At 37.2% G+C, this 9,970-nt stretch overlaps 1 protein-coding gene across 3 annotated transcripts in view; it reads left to right on the top strand.

Moving 5' to 3' along the window:
- Positions 1-9,970, top strand: part of LOC105937088 (receptor tyrosine-protein kinase erbB-4) — an 87,880-nt gene continuing 77,910 nt past the window's right edge. For 2 of the 3 annotated variants that reach the window (XM_036128629.1, XM_036128628.1), the window contains exons 1-3: positions 1-250; positions 3,002-3,046; positions 8,589-8,721. In XM_036128629.1, the coding sequence (XP_035984522.1) occupies positions 57-250; positions 3,002-3,046; positions 8,589-8,721 (372 nt within the window). In that variant the 5' untranslated portion in view covers positions 1-56. The remainder of the gene's footprint in view (positions 251-3,001; positions 3,047-8,588; positions 8,722-9,970) is intronic. The other variant, XM_036128630.1, reaches the window with a different exon arrangement.

Below are 9,970 nucleotides of genomic sequence, written 5' to 3'. Positions count from 1 at the left end.
ATGTACTGCTTGAACTATTAGAAAGATGATTGTTTTCTGAAATAAGCATCTAAAAGATGACTGTTTTTCCCTTTTCTTTTCGGTGTTACCCACAGGGCCCAGAACATTGTGTGAAATGCCTTCATTTCAAGGACGGACCGAACTGTGTGGAAAAGTGTCCCGATGGCCTGCAAGGTGCCAACAGCTTCATCTTCAAGTATGCCGAAGTTAACAACGAATGCCATCCCTGCCATGCCAACTGCACCCAAGGGTAAGAGCAGTCTGACCTGTTCACTGCAGTAAACTAGGCACCCCAGCTGCTTCTAATACATCTCACTTTTTTCTCCATTTGTAAACAAGAAATAAAAGCAAAAACAGAGAGGCTTCTTTTTTTTCTGTTTTTGTGGTAGAATCCAGTAAAATTGTTTTCAAACTTCTTACATTGACCTCTTGAGTAAATATCAGTGAGTAAGTGTTTTAAGCGCCACATCTTGGCTGACCTTTTAAAACAGTGTTACAAGACTTTATCTTTTCGTTTTGTTGTGTTATGTTGTAAGGCTTGATTCCTTGAAGGATGTGATTTAAGTATGCATTCAATTTCCTCTGAAGTTAAAGGTGTTTCTTTTCGTATTTAGAAATAATTACCAGAAAGGTCTTTAGAAGGCATAGTTCCAGGTGGGAGGATTGTTTTTCTGTTGCCTGCATATAAAACTTAGTAAAAGACACAATAATAAATAGTTTATTTTTACGTCTTACAATTTATGTCTTAAGTCTCACGCACACAGCACTTTACAATCTACTTTAGTGAACCCATTGCTACAACATTTGGAATAATCTTTTTTTTTTGATAATTTATCATTCAGTCATCCTTGTACTGTATCAGCATTCCACACTTTGACTTGGAAATATTTGCCCACCCTACCCCAAATGTTTTTAAACTGTGAGGGCATGTCCTTAACACCTCTTTTAGTGGCCTTACAAATTTTCTGTACATTTGAAATCCTGGCTAGCTCATTTAAAAACTTTAATTCTCCTCTCATGGAGTCCGTCTTTCCTTGCTTTGTATGTATGCGTAGTTTGACAGTCATGGTGAAAATGAAAGCCTCTTTTTAGCTTCAGCTTTCTAGCAAACAGCTGAGGGTTTTTGTGCCAGTGTTGATTGCTGTTAGGAAATATTCCAAACTTTATCCACCTTGAGAAAAACCTTACCTCAAAATGTCATGCTGTCACCACGATTATTCAATTGTGGTGGCATTCAACTCAGCTACTCAATTGGTGTCATAAGAGCATAACACTTTCTCCTATAAGGGTTTGTGACATTTTAGCCATGTTGGGATGTTTCCTATGCAAGAAAAGGATTCTGTCTTTCAGTCCTACTCCTTAGTTCAGACACATAGAGAATACAATGACACAGCTGTTACATAGAACATGGCCAGCACTTGTTAGCAATTCCTGCAACTCCCTCAGTGTTGCTGTTTGCATCTTATCAGCCTAAATGACCAGTTTTAGTCTCATATTTTTATATTTTTTTTGAGAAATCTACAGTTTTTTTTATGTCCTTCTTGTCCCACTTACTCTCCTATTACTGTGCTTCTGCGGTGTGTATATATAACTCAACATTTTCTTATCCTGCCCTATTCCTGACTTTTATCTTTGTACAATGCTATTATTTTGATCCTTTGTAACTTTTCTATAAACTATGGCTTCTGCCAAAGGATGGAAATGATCAGATATAAGGAAAATCGTATTACAATACCTGAAAGGTGTTTTATTTGAACAAGAATCATTGATAGCAGGTGTGAAATTAAGGACAAAAAATGGTCAAACTAAATCAAAAAGTTAGTTAATTAGTTTACGAGTGTGCACATCAGCAACAGAGGTATATGAAATTTGTTAGTTTTTATGTTTTCTTTTATTCTGACATGGATTGAACAGGTTTTGTGTCATATGTATATGATTAAGTATTGAAATTGGGTATAAAAGTCTCACTTTTAACATCAATAAAATAGCTGTACAAATGTTGAATGCAAAAATTTTAAAGAAAATAGAATTGTGATTTTATGACATAACAGCAACTAATGAACTAAATTGTGAGACACTAAATCATGATTTTCTTGAGGAATAATATTTTTAGTTTTGCATCTATCCATTTCTAGACTTCTACATGCTAGATCTTCTCAGATATACACTCACAAAGCCCAAACAGCCCAAATTGGACAAATATACCTTTATAGCCATACATCAGTTTGCAAAAATGAAATAAAATAAAGGCAAGAAGCGGAAAATAAGCAAGAAGCAAAAACACATCATAGTGAGGGGATTCAGTGTAGTAACCTGCCACTCTCCACTGCTCTCAAGCCACTTACTGCTCAATGTAATATTCAACCAGGTTTGGAAAGACATCATTTTGTATTTAACTCCACAGGGGCTTTATGTCACAGACTCTCTCTGTTATTTTTCCTCTCCTGAGTGACAGCCTCCAGCTTGCTTGAGCATAACAATTTAGTTGTAAATGGAAAACACTAGGTTGACTCTTTGTCACAGGTACAACCTCACAAGCAGGTAGGTGTCTCATAAAAAAACAAGCTGATGGGAGGGAAAATGAAAGAACTGAGATGCACTGAGAGGGGAAGAGACATGTTTTAAACAATCCGAACACCAACCATAGCTGGTATATATTTTGGAATTTCAATAGGTTAATGCAAAAAAGCTGAATAAATTGTTACAATTCCTGATTAGTACATGGGCAAGCATTGGATTGTTTGTCTTGAATCCTTCCACAGTTAGGGAAAATTAAACCAAGCAAGAAATAAGCTTCTGAAATTATTTTATCCTAAATATTCCCACAGGATACATGGGTGTATCATCAGTCTTAACATGTGCTTGACAGGCAGCCAAGCAAGCTATCCTGAAAGAAAACGTCAATCCAAAATTCTTCTCACTATAGCTAACACTTATTCATCTATTTGTATGCGCTTGTTATATGTTTGAGCACTGATTACCTTTTCTGTGTCCTGTAAAGGTGCATTGGACCAAGACTACAAGACTGCATCGGCTGGATGGACAGGTGAAGTTAATTTCAAAAGAGTGTTTTTACATTCTAATATTAAAACATAACACACAGCAGCACACACAGACACAAAATAATAACAGTAAGCAAAGTCTCTGATTAATGGATTGCTCTAAGCCACACAGTCCCTGCGAGTATCCTTAATGCCTCTCTGTGCAGGCTGGCCTGTGTGTGTGTGTGTGTGTCCTTGTGATTTTGCCCAGTTCTTGATGAATTGATCATGGTTTAGCATTTGTTTTGAGGCTATGGGGGAGAAAGAGGGAAGCAAACGCTCCTCCCAGATTACTACAAATGGATTTGAGACTATAAACGGAACTGCTGGCATCAAGCTGTGGCAATTAGGGAAAGATTAAATAAAAGAAAAAAACTACTGATGGGTAATCAACACTTCACCAAATCAGGAGTGATCCAAAGATTTCAACTACAGCAAATTATATTTTTATTCAAAATATAGATGGATGTTTAGCGTTCTCCACCTTTTACGACAAATAAAGTGCATTGGATTATTGATCAAAATTAGCATGGTTAGAACTTCTTGCAAAAGTGTATGAGCTCCCTGAACTTGTGTTTTGTCACATTATGATCACAAACTCAATTGTTGGGATGTGTTGTGACAGACCAAAGCAAAGTAGCACATGATTGTAAAGTTGTATTAAAAATTATAAAACATTTGCACCAAAGAAAAATATGAAATGTGTGTTGGCCATTTATTCACTAATCACAGCACTCTTTTGAGGTTTTTCTCTGCCAGCTTTAGACATTGTGAACCTCTAACAATTTTTCATGCAGCATGGCCCTGTTTATATAGCTCCATCCATCTTCCCATCAATACTTACCAACTTTCATGATCTGCTGAATAAAACCGTACTCAGTATTTTGCTGATGGCGGTGTTAAGGGTGATCTGCAGTGAGGTTTTTCCACCACACAGCATTTAGCATGTAGGAAAAACATGGCGTTTTAACCTCCTTTGACAGGGATCATCTTCTTCAGCACATTTGCTACACCGCTATAGATGATATACTTCAGTGTTTAACCTTGTCTCCCCTTTAAACTTAGCCATTGGCTGGACCTTTACCCCAACTAACTGTATGTGCTCTCTTTAATCATCTAGACTTAAAAAAAAAACTGGCTCAGAGCTTATCTGCTTAGCAGTATAGTTGAAGTGACAGGAGCTAGTACTGCCATTCACTTTTTACTTTTCTTTGATGTACAAAGTACTCCAGGATTTGTTCTTCTGTGTCTTTTTGTGTCTGTATGCTCTGTCTTCTCAAACTCTTGAGATTTTCTTTGTTGTGCCCCTTTTCATTCCGATGTTTTAAGTTGTATTGTTTGTTCTGTGTTGTGAAGAAAGAAATACATTTTTTTAAAAAATACAAAAACCCCAAGATGGTCCTGCCAGATGGCCGTTCACACTGAGCCTGGCTCTGCTGGAGGTTCCATTCTGTTAAATGGGAGCTTTCCTTTTTGATGTTGCTACTCAGATGCTCAGTATGAGGTTTTGCTGTCAGTGACACAATGCAAACGACTGTCCACTGTTGCTACACGTTCATCCAGGAGGAGTGAATGCTGTGACTCAATGACTCGATGCAAACCGCTGGGTTCCCTTTGATTGAAATTAAATTTTAACCCATTTGAAGAATAACCTGAACTTGATTGCATTGATAACTAGGATCAATTGGAATGCATGTCCTTGACTTGAAATCTTTCTGTATGATTAGTTTGCATTTACTTTTTTTCTAATCTGTAAAGTCTGTTGGGACTTTACAGTCCGCCATATACTTCTTATGGGTCTTTTTTAATGATTTCTTTCATCTTCACATTCCTCCATTAAGATCAGATTTGTGGGGTAGTTTTACTGTCAACAGGCACTTATAGCTGAGCAGTGGATCTCTGTGGCATCTCCAGAGTTGCCATGAACCTCTTGTCTTTCCATTTTTATGATGATGGACCTAACTGTCTTCCATGATATGTTTGAAGCTTTGGATACTGGTTCATAACCTAATCCTGCTTTCAACTTCTCCATAGCTTTAACATTGGCTTGTCTGATGCCTTTGTTATTCTCCATGATTATGTTTGTTGATTTGTACATTAATGTTCTCTAACAAACCTCAGAAGCGTCCCCAGAATAGCTGTATTGAAGTAATGATAGGATTGTAAAAAAAGTAAAATAGTCCATGGTTATGACTGCATTTGCAAGGCACTATATTTAATCATTAGAGACACTGCCAACAGTATGGAAGAACGTTATAGCTGCAATGGGAATGTAACTATCTACTTACCTAATGAACTGATCAGCTCTTATCAGAGCTCCTGTTAACATGCAGCTGTATCTTTGCCATGGCATTTAGAGTGAGCTGTTACACAAATCTGCTACCTGTTGCAAGGTTTACAGCAAAGCCAAAGGTGGCTTATCAGAAATATGTGATTACGCAAAGCATTTCTAAGGCCGTTGTTCATCCTAGCATTAACTCTTGTATGGGGATTGTGTGCCTGTCTGCTTAGGATGGATTAATCGCTTCAAATAACTTAGTCATGTAAATTTAGTTTGAGAAACCTCTTGTAGTAATGGCTCAACTCAAAATTATCTATTTCTGTGCTTATTTATGTATTTATTTATGCATTAACACACAAAAAAACTAGATGTTACAGTGCAAATATATAGAAATATATGCTCAATGGAATCTCTTTATGGGAAGAGATGAGTTGTGCTACAATTTATTGTAGAACAGGGTTTCATGTTCTCTTTCATGGGGCATGTTAATAAAAAGGTACAGTGCCTTGCAAATGTTTTCATATTCCTGAAAAATGTCCCCATTTTAAGATGGTGATAACAAGAATCGGATTTTATGTGATAGACCATCCAACATTAATGTTTGGAGGGTAGTGACAAAATGATGTGTTTTCTAAAAAGAAAAAAAAACCACAAAAGATAAATAAATAATTTTACCCTTACAATTCTAAATTATACTATAAGAAAAACACCCAAATGCAAATGTCTCATGGATTTGTTGGATAACATTAGGGAACAAACACCATCAAGAAACACACCTGGTAGGTTAGATATAGTTATGTAGATTTTAGAGGTTGTAAGGAAGGTTAGGTTGTAAATCTTGGAGTCCTGTTTAAGTATGACACAATTAGAAGTTTGTGGTAACTGTTGGACCTGCATACATTCTCAGCTGCTGTGGGATAATCTGTTAACAGTACAACTGATATTCATCCACTCCCCAGGTTGTTCCTTTGTATTGGACAAGAAGAAAGCCACATGGGGGACATAGCTAACAGTGCTCAAGTCTGATAGAACATTTTGGCATATATGTTTGGGGAGTTTTTGTTTTTTCCAGCAAGTTCAGGGAACCAGGTCAGAGTTGTTGGGAAGAGGTAGGGAGCCTGCACCCCGTAAGCAATTGGCAACAATGTGAGATTTTAATGGCAATTCACCTTCTAGCAAGACAACCCTAAATATAGCCTGTACTTCATTGGAAATGTTTAGATGAAAGTATTTAGTCATATTATATCATACTTTGAAATTTTTATTGGAATTAGAACCTCTGAAAACATGAATCATTGTGCTTCTATCCTTCTATTATGTTCTACCTTGTGTTGCTATAGCACATACAATCTAATTACAAAACCACCGAGGTTTGTAATTGTAGCATTAAGATATGTAAAAGAAAGGGTCAAGGTGTCTGAATGCATTTTTCAATTTACTTTATGTGGGACCTGTTTCCATGTCTAAACAAGTTTTTAGATATGCTGTAAATCCATCGGAAACTTGGGAAAATCGTGTGAAAAGTTTAAACTGTCATCTTAAGATGAAAGTACTAAACAGCATAGAAGAAAATTTGAATAAAACGTCTTGATTAGTATAGTTTGACAATAAAATGAGTGATTAACAATAGGAGGGTAAAGTGGGCTGCTCTCCTCTGATTAGAATCCAAACTTGATCCACATTATGTCAAACTACAATTTAGGTTGCTATTGTAATGTATTTGCAAGTTTAAAAAATATTCAAAATGTTAATTTTAAATAATCAATAATATTTAATAATTTCGGTTTATGAAATTCTGTAATTTGGTAAAAAAATTACTTCATGCATGCCCTCCAATGCAAAAAAACCCATATAATTTACAGTATTAAACACTAATAATAGTTAGCAGGACAGATACTGCCGAAAATGTGCATCTTATTTTACCTACAGGTATGACACTTTTTATATATTTAACTCATACCAAAAGAAATGTATATATCTGTAATAAACAAATAGATGCCTGTCTCAGCAATGGCCCAATAACTTCCATTAACTTCAACAATCCCTCCATCCCTCTCTCCTCAGTTGTCACCAGTCTTGGTATCAAGTTTGATTCCTCCCTCTCCTTTACTGCTCATATTAAGTCAGTTTGCCATACCTCTTACTAACCATCAGAGGAACATTGCTAAACTCCAACCCTCACTCTCCCGACCGCACGCTGAAAGACTAGTCCACTCTTTCATCACATCTCACCTTGACTACTGTAACTCTCAGGTCTCCCCTCCAAATCCATTCAGAAGCTACAGCATCTCCAGAGTAGTGCTGCCTGCGTCCTCACCAAAATCTGAAAATCCGTCTACATCACCCCAGTCCTCTCTTCCCTCCACTGGCTCCTTGTCAACCACCAGATAACCTTTACGTTACTCCTGCTGGTCTAAGAGACTGTCAACCACACTGGCCCAACCTACCTCCAGGACCTTCTTTTTCCTCAGTCTACATCTCGGTCACGCAGATCTGGAACCCAGAATCTCCTCACTGTCCCTTGTACTAGGCTATCAACCATGGGTGACTGTGCTTTCTCCTCCCTGGGGCCTTGGCTGTGGAATCAGCTGTGTCTTTCAAAAGCAGCCTGAAAACTCATTTGTTTCATGCTGCCTTCAACAATTAAGACTTCCCCTATGATTTCCTTGTTCTTAACTGTAATTGGTGGTCATATTTATTTATTTATTCTAGAACTGTGAAGAACTTGAGAAGTCACAAGATTTTAAAGTGTGCTATACAAATACATTGTATTATTATTAATCACAAGTACTGTTTTGCAGACATAGTGTCTGTTCCACTAAAGATTCTGTCATCTCAGCATGTTGAATTCCTAAAAAGGTTCCAGAATCAAGTTAGTCCAAACCACATGGAACCTCCCAAAGACTGTGTCTAGAGCATTGGACTTTCATCCCCAGAGGGACAGGTGATCCTTCAAAATGTGTAATAAAATAAAATAAAATAAAACAACACCTTGACATTTAAACCCATCAAAAGATAAAATTTTTATAGTTATAGTTATCATTTTGAAGCTCAACAGAAAAACTGGTCGGTCGTTTTTCCTTATAAACATTATAGATGTTATGTTGCTTGATTTTATTTGTTTGTGTAAATCCTAAATTAATGTAATGTTTGTGTCCTTAAACACCATGTTACTGCTAATCAGCAGTTCCACTCATTACGATTGCTTACTTCCTGCTCTTAGTCTATTAATTTTCTCCTTTCCCATTCTATCTTCTTGTGAACAGAACACCTCTGATTGCTGCAGGAGTGATTGGCAGCCTCTTCATGGTGGTGATCATGGTGTTGAGTGTAGCGGTGTCTGTGCGCCGAAAGAACATTAAGAAGAAGAGGGCACTTCGCAGATTTCTGGAGACCGAGGTAAAAAAGACAGTAGATGAAGCTAAAAGTGGCAAAAATTAACTAAAGTTTGTAGAGTAATTGGATGAAGTATGTTCCAATGAGAAATGTCCCATTAGTGAGATGTGAAAGAAAATTTTGTCATAGGGCTGAACAACCCTGTTGCAATGACGTAATACTCAACTTCTTGTTTATTATGAAATCTACAAAGAGAGGCTGCAAAGCTGTCACTCATCACTAAAACATGCAAGAGAAACATTTTTTGCTGTGTTTAATGATATCCACATAAATACAGACTGTGGAAGAACCACAGTGCTAGTTCTGTTAGACCTCAGTGCAGCACTTAACACTGGTGACCATGATATATTATTAAAGTGACTGAAGAGCTGGGTCGGACTTTCTCGTACAGCACTCAATTGGTACAAATCCTACCTAGAGAACAGGGACTTCTTTTTGTCAATGGGTAACTTCTCATCAGAGCAGACAAAGGTCACACGTGGAGTACCCCAAGGTGCAATCTTGGTACCCCTTCTATTCAATATCTATATGCTCCCACTAGCTGAGGTTATAACAAGAAACAAGATTAGTTACCACAAATATGCAGATGATACACAGCTCTACATTAAGATGTCATCATGTGACTCATGGATGTGCCAAAACTTTCTCCAGCTGAACAGAAAAAAAATAACTTATTATTATTAAGTTATTATCCTTGGACCTAAAGAGGAACGAAGTAGAGTCACCACGCACCTTCAGTTATTACAGCTGCAAACTAGTGATCAGGCCCAAAATCTGGGTGTAATGATGGACTCAGATGTGAACTTTCAAGGGCACATAAAGGCAGTCACAAAGTCAGCCTTCTACCACCTGAATAACATTTCCAGGATTGATGGACTGATGTCCCAACGAGATCTAGAGAGACTCATCCATGTATTTATCTTTACTCCCATTGATTATTGAAATGGTGTATTTACAGGTCTGCCCAATACAACTCAATCAGACAACTGCAGCTGAATCCGAATGCTGCTTCTTACTAAAACCAGCAAGATAGAGCACATTACACCATTTTTAAAGTCCTTCCACTGGCTTCCTGTATCTCAGACAATAGACTTCAAAATACTTCTGTTAATTTATAAATCACTGAACGGCTTAGCACCAAAATGCATTAAAGACCTGTTGTTGCTGTATCAACCCTCCAGACCACTCAAATGTTCTGGTTCTGTTATACTCTGCATATCCAGAAACAGAACCAAAAATGGAGAAGCAGCAT

This window comes from Fundulus heteroclitus, unplaced genomic scaffold (assembly GCF_011125445.2).
Source record: "Fundulus heteroclitus isolate FHET01 unplaced genomic scaffold, MU-UCD_Fhet_4.1 scaffold_105, whole genome shotgun sequence".
Lineage (NCBI taxonomy): Eukaryota > Metazoa > Chordata > Actinopteri > Cyprinodontiformes > Fundulidae > Fundulus > Fundulus heteroclitus.
Note: the sequence above shows the minus strand (reverse complement) of the source record. Positions and strands in the feature narration are given on the sequence as shown.